The following is a 12492-nucleotide window of genomic DNA, read 5'->3' as shown; positions in this document are numbered from 1 at the left end:
CAGACGAAAGAAGGAATGTTTATGTAAAATGCACCAAGACCTCGTAATATTTTCCTTACACTTTAGTCAATAAGGCTCCCATTATCGTAAATAATGTTCATAATCATACGACCGCATCAAAACATTTTGCCTTAAATACTGGAAACCAAACGCCAATATGTGCAAAATTGAAATGATACGTGCTTTAGTCTAGAAATCCAAAAGATAAAAATTATCTGCTTAACTTAAAAATAAAACTGTATTTCTTTATAATAAATTATTGATTTCTAACCATTCCGTTCTTTCCATTCATTAAATGACTAATGATTACGCACCTTGGCATGACTAGACCAGGATGGCTTCTAAAACTTTTCTTCAGAAGCAGGCCATTTCTTGTTGGGAACGTGACATATTTAAAAAAAAAAATAACCGATGAAAATTAATTTGATTTTGTCATTGTGATAAATTAGGAAACATTATTATTATTGACCAAATAAACAAGGGTAATCTCCTCATTAAGTCAAATATTGCGAAGTTAAAACCAAACAGCTAGTTCTATGACTTCAGTTTTAATTCGTACAATTTTCGCCTAATTATGATGTCTAGCTTTTTGTTAGTCTTATTACAACTGGATTTCAGTTCAATTTTCCACTTTGCTCGAATAAATTATCCCAGTGGTAGTCAATCGTCCGCAAACGGCAATTATTTCAATGTCATCAACAAAATGAAGAAGGTTAAGGAATATCTTATTCCATTTTCCCCCCTTCTTAAAACTTCCTCTGAGACCATTGACATTAATTCAGAAGAGAACAAAGTAATTTGACGGACGAGGATGAACAATCAAAACAGATAACTCGCAAACAAATTGTAAGGCGGTGAAGCAAACGAATGATGAGAAACACAAAGTTAATAAGCATACCTCTCGTTGCTGTGTATCATATCTTGGTCCTGTTGAATTCCGGACATAATCTGGACATGGAGAGAAGCGATCTAAATACTTTTCTTAAAATTTTTAAAATCATTTTTCACAAGCCCTTTTAATAGTCAAGACCGCAAATGAAAAGACATTAGAAGACGACTAGTTTTAACTGTTCATACTACTATCTTCATACTTGGAATAAGAAGCAGAACACCAAATTGCAATTATAAAAATCAAGCGTAGTGTCAGCTCATAAACTGAGGCTAGGACACAACGTCTGCAAATTGCTGTGCGTACAACACAGTTCATAAACGGTCCATTATTAGTATATTAATAGTTTATCAATACTATCGATGAAGTTTTTTGCATACAACATCGTTACATAAGTAACTACTCTACCATCAAAATATTATGTACTGCTATTCAGGTGGGTGCAGAACTGAGCTACACATTCAGAATCGTAAGCAAATTTTATCTGATTAGTATGGCCAACATTTTATTGACGTGGACTTCCATAGGAGAATGCACTGTGAAGTGGAGATAATGTGTCCTAGTCTTATTTTACCAGCTGACATTAAGCTGATTTTATAACCGCAACTTTCTATTATGTTTATTATTCCAGATCTGAAGATGGTTGCATGAACAGCCAAAACTAGTTGTCTATTTACATGCGATCCTGGCGTATTTACTGATCGAACAGTCCACGGGTGTTATGCCTGTCCACATTGTCCAACGGGCGCAATATTTCGGTGATCAAACATGTCGCCATAGTAAGGTCCGCTGGCGAACTGAGCTCTTGAAGGCGCACGCCCAAGGGCGCTCAACGACAGTCGCAGATACGCTTCCGTCGGCCTCTATGATAGCACCAACGTAATGGCACTGTCAACCCTGATCGCCAGTACTGGTTCCCAAACCTTGGTGAGATTACAGCAGCAGTCTCGCTTGACAAATTATCCCTGGTGTGGATTTCGATGTTTCTCTAACTACACTGCAGTATTCCATAGCATGATTCCCTGACAACAGTGCTCTGTGACCGCTGAATTGTTAGGGTACGTTAGTCCAGAGTGCCGCTGGAGTCCTCGACATCGTGCTCACTGTTTATCCAATATACATCTAGCCACATTGGCACGGAATCTGAGTGCCCCGGTCTTCCGCAAAACCAAGCTCATCTTTGACAGTCCCAAATAATACCTGTTTTATTGGATGGGCAAAACACTGTTCTTACGCGGTGCTTTCTGAGTAAGCACTCGACTTTTCCCGATAGTGTGAAAAGGCTGTGACTACCTCTTCCTCCCGATTTCTACGTGCCCGTATGTTGGACTGTAGAGTTTGATCTGCCATTGCGGATAACAATTTTTTCGGAATATAGTTCTGAGGTGTTCTAGTTTCTGGGGCAGACTCTCTGCGTCTGAGGTGGTGTGCGCCTTATATACCAGTGTTTATAGTGACCCACTCCTCTGCGCAGGTTGGTAGCAGCTAAGTGCGCGTAAATACATATCAGTGTGCATTTTCATCCGATTCATACTGTGGCCCAGGGTCCCACCAGCTCTTCTCCGGACCATGACTTCCAAGAATGGTAGACTTTCATCTTCTTCGGTCTCTGTACTGAATTTGATATTGGGATGTCCGGAGTACAGATGTACAAGGTATTCAAGGAAGCTGTCTCTTCCGTGGGGCCAGATGAAGAACATATCATCCATTTGAAGGAAGGAGGAGGTGGGTATCCTTCTGTATGAGGTAAGGGCCTCTTCTTCCAAGTTTTAAACATATAAATTCGAAACCACTGGCGAGAGTGGGCTGCCCATTGCGACTCCCTCCGTATTCTCATACTAATCTCGATTCAACAGAGAATACGTGAAGGTTAGGGCATGCCTGAAAAGGTACATGGTCTTCTCTGACCAAGGAGTTCTACTGACTCACGTAGAGGGACTGAGGGAGCCTGTTGAATAAGGAAACGACGTCGAAGCCCACCATGATATCTGAGTCCAAAAGGCTTTAATTGCGTTTCACAAAATCCAATGCATTGACCGCAAAAGTATCTCTTCCAGATATTTCGCCAGCAAGGACTACACCGATAAGATGCATACCTTACTATATGACGACTCCTACAGGATGATCAAAGATAACCTCACCAAGAAGGAGAACAGGAGCAGGGGCGCTTCTGAAGGAAGCGGAGGTTGTCATCAAGAAATTGTCACCGCAAGGACTTGTACTGCCAAGAATTTACGCCCCATTGCCAGCAACATCACAGCTCCTACGTATGTGCTGGCAAAATCTTGACAGAGTTAGTAAGTCCTTATGCTGCTAAATGCCCACATCAGACCCGCAATTCCATTGATTTTGTAAAATACTTTATCAGCTTCATGCTGAAGGACTTAGATACTATGGTAGGCTTTGACACTGTTTTGTTATTCAGCAAGGTGCCCCAGTGTGAGTGACTAGAACTCAGTGGTCAGAAATTTTAAGAGAGGACCATCGACCTTTCCACCAAATTCTAACCGCCAGTATATTTTGTTTAACGGAGAAAACTATGCGCAAACGGAGGGAGTCGCAGTAGGCAGCCCACTATCGCCAGTGGTTTCTAATTTGTATTTTGGGGGACCTGGAGGAAGAGGCCCTGAAATCCTAAAGGAAACCAACCTGCTTTATCCGTTATGTGGATTACACGTTTGTCATCTGCCATCGTGTGAGGGACAAACTCCTTGACTTCCATATACATATGAACTCCAAACAACCTGATTAGTTTCACTACAGAGACCGAAGAAGATGGAAGGCTACGATTTCTGGACGTCATGGCCAAAAGAAGTGCTGATGGCACCCTGGGCCACGGTGCGTACTGGAAGATAACGCACACTGATCTGTATTCACCCGCAGATAGCTGCCACCAACCTGCGAAGTGGAATGGGATGTTAAAAACAGTAATTAGTACACATGGCGCACACCATCTCAGACACAGAGTGTCTGCCGCATTAGATGGAACACCTCAGAACTGTGATCCGAAAAAACTGGCACTCATAATGGCAGATTATGCGCGCTCTTTGACCCATCGCTACAGTCCAACACCTGGAGACGGAAGAAAACGCGGAGAAAGAGGTGTTCACTACTTATATAAAATCCACCGGCGCGTTATCGGGAGAAGTCTGGCGCATACTGAAAAAGCACCAGCTAAGAACTGTCTTTTGCCCGCCCAGTTAAACTCCGGCATTATTACGGAATGTTAGAGATGACCTGTGTTTGATGGAAGCCGGGTCACATCAGATTACGTGTCAATATGGCTAGACTATTTTGGACAAACAGTGGGCACCATCGAAAATAGATGCCGAGAACATCAGCGACATACTCGATTAACGTATTCCAGCAAGGCGGTCGCTGAACACTGTTTGTCATGCTATGGAATATGAAAACACCAGGATTTTAGCGTAGACTTCCAAGTAGTGGGACGGGGTCGTTAGAGAAGACACCGAAATTGCACCATTGTTAATCTTGCCAATCGGGAGTGTGGCTATAATCTCAGCAAGGCTCGGGAACCAGCCCTGGGACTAATTAAGAAGACGCTTAGCAAACACAACGATTTACCGAGCATGGTGGCACAGTAACTACATCGATGTCTTCACTGACGCCAACACAAGCGTTTCCGCAACTGCCGAAGCGCGCCCTTGGGCGCGGACCGAGGAGGGAACGGCTCGCAGGTGGAAGGGGGCGCACCCATGCCTGACAACAAAACTGTAAGCTACTCATACAGCCCGCCCTTCCGCTCTAATGGAGGGGAATAAATAATAGAGAGAGAGAGAGAGAGAGAGAGAGAGACAGACAGACAGAAGGATGAGACAGAGAGAGAGAGACAGAGACAGAGACAGAGAGAGAGAGAGAGAGAGAGAGAGAGAGAGAGAGAGGGAGAAGAAAATCTCAGGAGCTCAGCTTGTCAGCATACCTGACCATGTCGATATGCCTGATAAACGAAATATTGTGACTGTTGACACTCTGGCCCACCTGTGTACCTGTAGGCTGTTCCGTCATTTCTTGATGTTTTCGTTTGTGATCTAGTAATGAAAGATATCGTGAAAAAATTTCTTAAAATTCTTTTTTTGTGTAATATGTCTTTGGAGGAGAAAAGGCCCAGAATAAACAGAAAAGGTCTTTTATTACTTCAGTCTGTAGGAAGAGGATTGGGCAGGGCCTTGGAAATTAACAGTGCATAGGAGATGTCCTCAATAGCACGATTAATCGGGGAAATCTTATTAAAGGAATGAACAGAGATGGAGGTTAAAATATCAGAGAAGAGAATGGTTTTAGACCTGTGTGCTCATGGAATATTCGCATTACAGAATCTAATAGAGAAGAGTATTCTTGGATTTGCAGTAGCCTATGATACGCTACCACAAAACAACTTGTGCGCCGGTATCAAGAATAGTGATGTATCAACTACTTAGATCAAAAGAGTTAAACATTTCTGTAAGGACAATATGAGTGTTCTCAAAGTAGGAAATTTAGTGTCACCGGAGTTTCCCGTCACAGCAGCTCTATTTCTAGAGTGTGTTATGGCACCGATGCTATTTAAAATCTATGTAGCGGAAACACGTAAACCGTGGAGGAGAATATGTGACGGCGTGGGAGTCCCTATGGGGGACGAAATCTTGCACACACATCTCTTCACTGATTACCAGGCTATCGTAGCAGGAAACCAGGATGATGCTGTGTATGTGCTTCGGAAGTTAAAAAAGGAATATGAAAGATAGTGCCTCACGACTGGCTTGGCAAAAACCGAAAATTTGATGGTTGGAGACAGTATCACAGGAAGTCTGGAGTCTGCAGCCAGCAAGATTGAGGGATGGAAATCTCTTAAGTGTCAGATGGTTAAGATATTACCTAAAGGAAGAAAAGTGAACATTACGTAATAATAAAATAGGTCAGGGCAGGAGAGCCGTACTCCGTCCCTTGGAATAACAAGACAACAAAACAGGTGACACATCGTTCAGCTGTTGAAAACATAGCTACGTACTAGCAAAGACGTATGACATAAATAAGCGTCAGAGTAACAAGTTACTCGCGCTAAAGATGCACTTTGGGAGGCGAATTTCTGCCATTACTAAGCTGGACCGTGTACCAAATGCCAACAGAAGACCGGCTAAGGGTTCCGACAAGTCAATAAGAGACACCACAGAGACGTGTAAATTGGTTTGGATGTCTAGGAAGGACAGACAGCAGTTGATAGCTAGAAAATGTGTGTCAGTGGACCCCCGAAGAAAGAAGAAAGCGTAGTGACCTAGGAGGACCTAGGAGCGAGGCGAGCGGAACGTGGTGGATGCCAGAATGTTGCAAGAAGGAGACTAGCGTATTCGGAAAAAATGGAATACTTGAAGCGAAATGCGGTGCCAGCCTTAGGATACTGACAATATGATGATGAGAATGTGATGTAATAGACAACCTGTGAACGATGATAGTGTCGACATAAAAAGAGATAAAACATTTGCCTTTTTGAGTCTATTTGTGGGTGAAGCTCTTGCAGTCACGTCCTCTGTTGACATACTGAAAAAGACTTTACGTCTTAAAATTATAGTTGGTTCAAATGGCTCTGAGCACTATGGGACTTAACATCTACGGTCATCAGTCCCTAACTACTTAAACCTAACTAACCTAAGGACATCACACAACACCCAGTCATCACGAGGCCGAGCAAATCCCTGACCCCGCCGGGAATCGAACCCGGGAACCCGGGCGCGGGAAGCGAGAACGCTACCGCACGACCACGACCTGCGGACCAAAATTATAGTTGCTGAAATATTTCACGACATAGTAGATCATGCCTATAATGTACTGAATATGCTAGCAGAGGTGTTTGTGATGCGATAATTTATTGTGACATGCCACCAACAGAGACAATTATACCAGCGATGTTAATTTTCGAAAACGCCCATTTGTAAAGCGTCGTCATTACATTGCACTCTTTGTCGAATTTAAGAGTCAGATTATTCTTGACACTATCTACAATGAACAATAATAATGCATTCCATTTCTTTCCACTATCTTTCCTTCATTGAAAACACCCATGTCTCGAAAACTCCCATCGCCAACCGCTTACAACTTAAAAATGAGTATGTACTTGATCCCAATACGGAAGAATCGTTTAATGCAATAGTCGATTATTTACCAAATCAGAGTAATGTATATAATTTTATGTAACACGAATAAAATTGTTTCTTAAGTGCATCGGAATGACACTAGTACTGGATGACGTCACAAAAAAGTACACTATAACTTACATACTTTGGAGGGTTCACTTCAGTTGGTTTTGTCCCATGGAAAATAAGTTGTCTGAAGTTTTTCATAAAATAATGACTCGTGATTTCTGAATACGATTTACAATAAATGATTGTTGTTGGTGTGGTCTTGAACCTGAAGACTGGTTTGACGCAGCTCTCCACACTATCTTATGCAAGGCTTTTCATCTCTGAATAACGAGTCCAACGTACATACTTTTGAACCTACCTCCTGTATTCACCTCTTAGTCTCACGCTAAAATCTTAAGCCCCACACTTCCAATACTAAGCTGGTGGTCCCTTGATGTCTCGGAATGTGTCCTACAAACAGATTCCTTCTTTTAGTCAAGTTATGCCACAAATTTCTTACCTCCCAATACTATTTAGTACCACTTCATTGTTTACATGATCTACCCATCTATCCTTCAACATTCTTCTTTAGCCAAACATTCTAAAACATCTGTTCTCTTTTTGTCTAAACTGAGTATTGTCCACGTTTTAGTTCCATACAAAGCTACACTCCTGGCAAATACAAAGAGAAAATACTTCCTAACATTTAAATCCAATTCAATGTTAACAAATTTCTCTTCTGCAGATAACGCTTGTCTTGCCGTTTACAGTGTATATTTTATATCCTGTCTACTTCGGCCATCTTGTTGTTTTTCTGCCAAAAACAGCAGAACTCATTTACTACTTTCAGTGTCTCATTCCCTACTATAATTCTCTGAGCAGCAACTAATTTAATTCCACTACATTCCATTACTCTTGTTTAGATTTTATTAATGTTCATCTTACATCCTCCTTTCTACACGCTGTCCATTCCTTTCAATTGCTCTTCCCAGTCCTTTGCTGTCTGTGATGGAATAACAGTGTCATTGGCTAACCTCAAAGCTTTTTATTTCTTCTCCCTGAACTTTACTTACAAACCTTTCTTCCTTTATTGTTTGCTCAATGCGCAGATTGAACAATATCAGGAATGGGCTACAAGCCTCTCTCACTCCCTTCTCAACCACTGGTTCCCATTCCGTTCCCTCGACTCTTGTAACTGCCTTGTGGCTCCTGTGCAAGTTATATATAACTTTTTGCTCCCGTATTTTACCCTGGCAGGCGTATAACTTTTATACTCGTCTTCTTCGTAAGTGATGTCAGTTTATTCATGTCTTAAAATGTGGAAAAAACGACTGGAAGAAACCATAATGTGTGATATCTCAGAACACGAAGATAGTCTATTGACCTTCACTTAAAACGAGTATGCAGTAACGGTGTTCGCTGTCAACTTACGCCATTTCTGACGGCAGTTGCGCCCGTGTCGCCAGCCTTTGAGGGTGACGTTGCGTTCACTTCATCAGTTACGAAGTCCGTCCAGTAGTGGTTCAAACCGAAGAAGTCAGCAGATCCTGTAACAGTCAGTTAAATAGTAAAGAGCATATCTCAACAACTGACCGTTATGCCAGTGCCAATCAGTAAGATGTTAGTGACAATTTTCCGCAGAGCTAGAGCAAGGGGAGACTTAGTAAGATTCGATGTCACTTTGGAAGCTGGTAATTTTTTTTTAAAATTACCGCTACCAGTCACAAAGTTTGTTAACTATAGTATTATTTATTTATATTGATAGATGTTTCGAGGGAATACCTCATCTTCAGGCTAAATGGCATTATAAAAACAATTTCACGCTAAGATTATACTGATGTTATACAGTCTTTTCATAAATGCTGTGGTTATTCTCTAACTCAGTTTCCTCTTCTTCCACAGGACAACCACAGCATTTATGAAAAGGCTATGTAACATCAGTATGATCTTATCGTGAAATTATTTTTGTAATGCCATTTAGCCTAAAAATTATGTATTCTCTCGAAACATGTAGCAAAATAAATAAATAATACTATAGTTATCAAAATTTGCGACTGGTAGCGGTAATTAAAAAAAAACTTTTACATATTTCTTGAGACACTCTTGGTCGAAAAATAGTCAAAATTACAGTAGATTTGTGGTGTCACCGCTAGACACCACACTTGCTAGGTGGTAGCTTTAAATCGGCCGCGGTCCATTAGTACATGTCGGACCCGCGTGTCGCCACTGTCAGGATCACAGACCGAGCGCCACCACAAGGCAGGTCTCGAGAGACGTACTAGCACTCGCCCAGTTGTACGACGACATTGCTAGCGACTACACTGATCGAAGCCTTTCTCTCATTTGCCGAGAGACAGTTAGAATAGCCTTCAGCTAAGTTAATGGCTACGACCTAGCAAGGCGCCATTTGTACCATTGCATGTATCTCAAGATAGTCTCACTTGTATCATCAAGAATGCTGTATACCAAAGGACGATATAAAAGTTAAGTGTTCTAGTAGTTACGTTCTTTTCTTTATCACATTCATTACGAATCCTGTTCCAGACTTCGCGCCAGTCGGCGTGTGTGTACATGTGCCCTTTCGGCTACCCGTCACTGTGGACTAGCTGCCTTGTCAGTCCACTACACTGGCAACGAGTCTCAGAAGGGACCTTAGCGTTCGTATTGTATTAATTTGCTTGTGTCATGGCTTCGCCACATTCTCCAGATGTACTGTCCGAATTTTATCGCTTGCAGAATCAGCAGACGCAGGCGTTATTGGATGCCCTTGGACAGCTCGTCCAGGGTCAACGTGCGTTGCGAAACGATGCGGCCGCCGCCGCTTCATCGCTACCGCAGCCACACCATGCTGTTGCACCTCAATTTAGGCCCTACGAGGCGGCCAACGAGACATGGCCGGAATGGTCCCGACAATTTGGATTTCATCTCGCCGCCTACAGAATTCAAGGTAATGAGCGGCAGCCGTTTTTGCTTTCGTGTGTAGGTGTGTCCACCTACCGTGTGATAGTGAAATTGTTTCCCCGACGCGACGTAGCAACTCTGTCCTACGAAGAAATTTTGTCAGCTTTAGATGCCTATTTCAAGGAAACAGTCAATGTCGTTGCAAAACGGTATACGTTCTTTCGTACAAAACGTACGGCCGGTCAGACTAATAGGGAGTGCGTTGCAACTTTGCAAGGCCTTACAAGGGATTGTGCGTTTGAATGTGAATGTGGACTCCCTTATTCAGATACTATGGTGCGTGATGCAATTGCACAGAACGTTTCCGATGTTCGTATACGGGAACAGATTTTGAAACTAGTTAATCCCTCCCTTCAACAAGTGATAGACATATTGGACAGGCAAGACACACTTGACTTTGCTCAGGAATCATTTGCAACTTCGCCAGCCGTGTGTCACATTACCCGGCCCGCCAGGCCCGCTGCACGGAACGCTAACCTGCCCTCGCGCACGTCCGCCAGCCACGTGTGCCGCGCAAGCAAGCAAATGCAGTGAAATCATGCCCGCGGTGTGCAACTAGACATTCGCGTGAGAATTGCCCGTCACGCCAAGCTATTTGCTTTTTCTGTAATAAGAAAGGGCATGTTCAAAGTGTTTGCCAGAAAAAGCTCAGATCAGACACTCCCAACCATTCCAGGCCCTTTGCTTCGCGCCGGAATCGAATCAAGGACACACAGGCTCGGGAACCGTCGCCCATGGACATTCATGTAGTTAGTGCCACTCCGCCCAGTGTTCCTTTCTCAAACAGTGACTGTGTTCGTGCCACAAAAAGTGTGCGTCGCCGTCGACGCAACTCTCGTCACGTCGCATGTGATTCTGTACCAGTGTCTGTTCACGTTGCACAAAACAGTCGCTCTTGTCGTCAGCAGGACAATAAACTTTTTGTGGATTTGGACTTTGCCAGACAAGTGATACCGTTCCAGCTCGATACCGGAGCTGCAGTTTCATTGATCAATCACGACACGTACAAACAACTGGGCAAACCTCCGTTGCATGCTGCACGTGTTCAGTTCCATAGTTATTCTGGACAAGCTATCCCTGTGTTAGGACAGTGCACTCTTCTTGCTACATACAAGGGACAAACAAAACTTGTGTCATTTTACGTTCTTCGTTCTTCTACTGCAGTGAACTTGTTTGGGTTGGATTTATTTCAGTTGTTTAACTTGTCTATCGTCAATCAGGTCCTATCAGTGAATCAGACTGTGCCTTCCACCAGTGTTTCTAGTCTATGTGACGAATTTGCAGACATTTTTGCACCGGGCCTTGGTTGCGCTAAGAACTGTGCAGCACATGTGGAACTGAAAGTAAATGCGCAACCGACATTTTTCAGAGCGCGCAATGTTCCCCACGCATTGCGTTATGAGGTCGCCAATCGCTACGATATCTTGTATCGGTCCACTGCTAAGCACGGCAACGCCGATGCGTTGTCCCGTTTGCCTGTTGCTGAGGATCGAGTTTTCGATTCTTCCGAACTTGCTTGCATGTTCTTCGATGCGGAAACCGATAATGTGGTCGAATCGTTTCCGATTGATTTTCGTCGTGTCGCTGCAGCCACAGCTGCTGACCCTCTCCTTGGTACTGTTTTGCGTTTTGTTGCTACGCAATGGCCCTTGTCAAAGTCACGGATCGGGGATCCGTTGGTTCGCCCATTTTTTGCTCACAAGGAGAGACTTTTTGTACGACGTGGTGTTTTGTTGTTGCGTTCTGATAATGATCAGTCTCGGGTCGTGGTCCCACGTTCGTTACAGTCCTCTGTCTTAAAGCTTCTCCACCAAGGACATTGGGGTATAGTGCGCACGACACAACTTGCTCGTCAGCACTGTACTTGGATCGGAATCGATGCTGCGATTACGAATATATGCTCTTCTTGCATGGCGTGTGCCGAACAACAGTCCGCCCTGCCGCGGAAATTCTTTGCATGGCCGAAAGCCACTTCCCTTGGCAACGCTTGCACATCGATTTTGCTGGCCCGTTCTGGAATGCTCGATGGTTGATTGTTGTCGATTCCTTCAGTAATTTTCCATTTGTTGTCCGGATGTCTTCCACGACGTCTTCTGCCACAATCCAAGCGTTATCCGCTATCTTTTGCATTGAAGGTCTTCCACAGACTATTGTTTCCGACAATGGCCCACAATTCATGTCCGCCGAATTTCAGTCATTCTGCACGGCCACTGGTATTCCACATCTGACATCCGCGCCGTTTTCGCCTCAGTCAAACGGTGCCGCTGAACGATTGGTCCGGACTTTCAAGTCACAGATGTTGAAGTTGAAAGAGTCGCATTCATGGGAGGACGCGTTGTTGCTCTTTTTGTCCTCGTATCGCTCTCAGCCCCGCGATGGTCGCTCGCCGGCTGAGTTGCTCCATGGTCGTCCCCATCGAACCTTGATGTTTTTGCTGCATCCGCCGCATCAGGTTCCTGTGCAGCGGCAGACTCCTGCTTTTGCTCCAGGCGACGTTGTCTATTATCGCAACTATCGCGGTTCACG

The 12492-nt window shown here is 43.7% G+C and overlaps 1 protein-coding gene across 1 annotated transcript in view; it reads right to left on the bottom strand.

Annotated features, from left to right (window-relative positions):
- The window catches only part of LOC126199583 (myrosinase 1-like), a 77283-nt gene that overhangs the window by 3644 nt on the left and 61147 nt on the right, over nucleotides 1-12492 (bottom strand). Inside the window, exon 8 of the mRNA XM_049936508.1 lies at nucleotides 8437-8552. Within this exon, the coding sequence (XP_049792465.1) occupies nucleotides 8437-8552 (116 nt within the window). The remainder of the gene's footprint in view (nucleotides 1-8436; nucleotides 8553-12492) is intronic.

Source organism: Schistocerca nitens, chromosome 8 (genome assembly GCF_023898315.1).
Source record: "Schistocerca nitens isolate TAMUIC-IGC-003100 chromosome 8, iqSchNite1.1, whole genome shotgun sequence".
NCBI lineage: Eukaryota > Metazoa > Arthropoda > Insecta > Orthoptera > Acrididae > Schistocerca > Schistocerca nitens.
The sequence above is the reverse complement of the archived record's forward strand: the minus strand, read 5'-3'. Positions and strand labels throughout refer to the sequence as shown.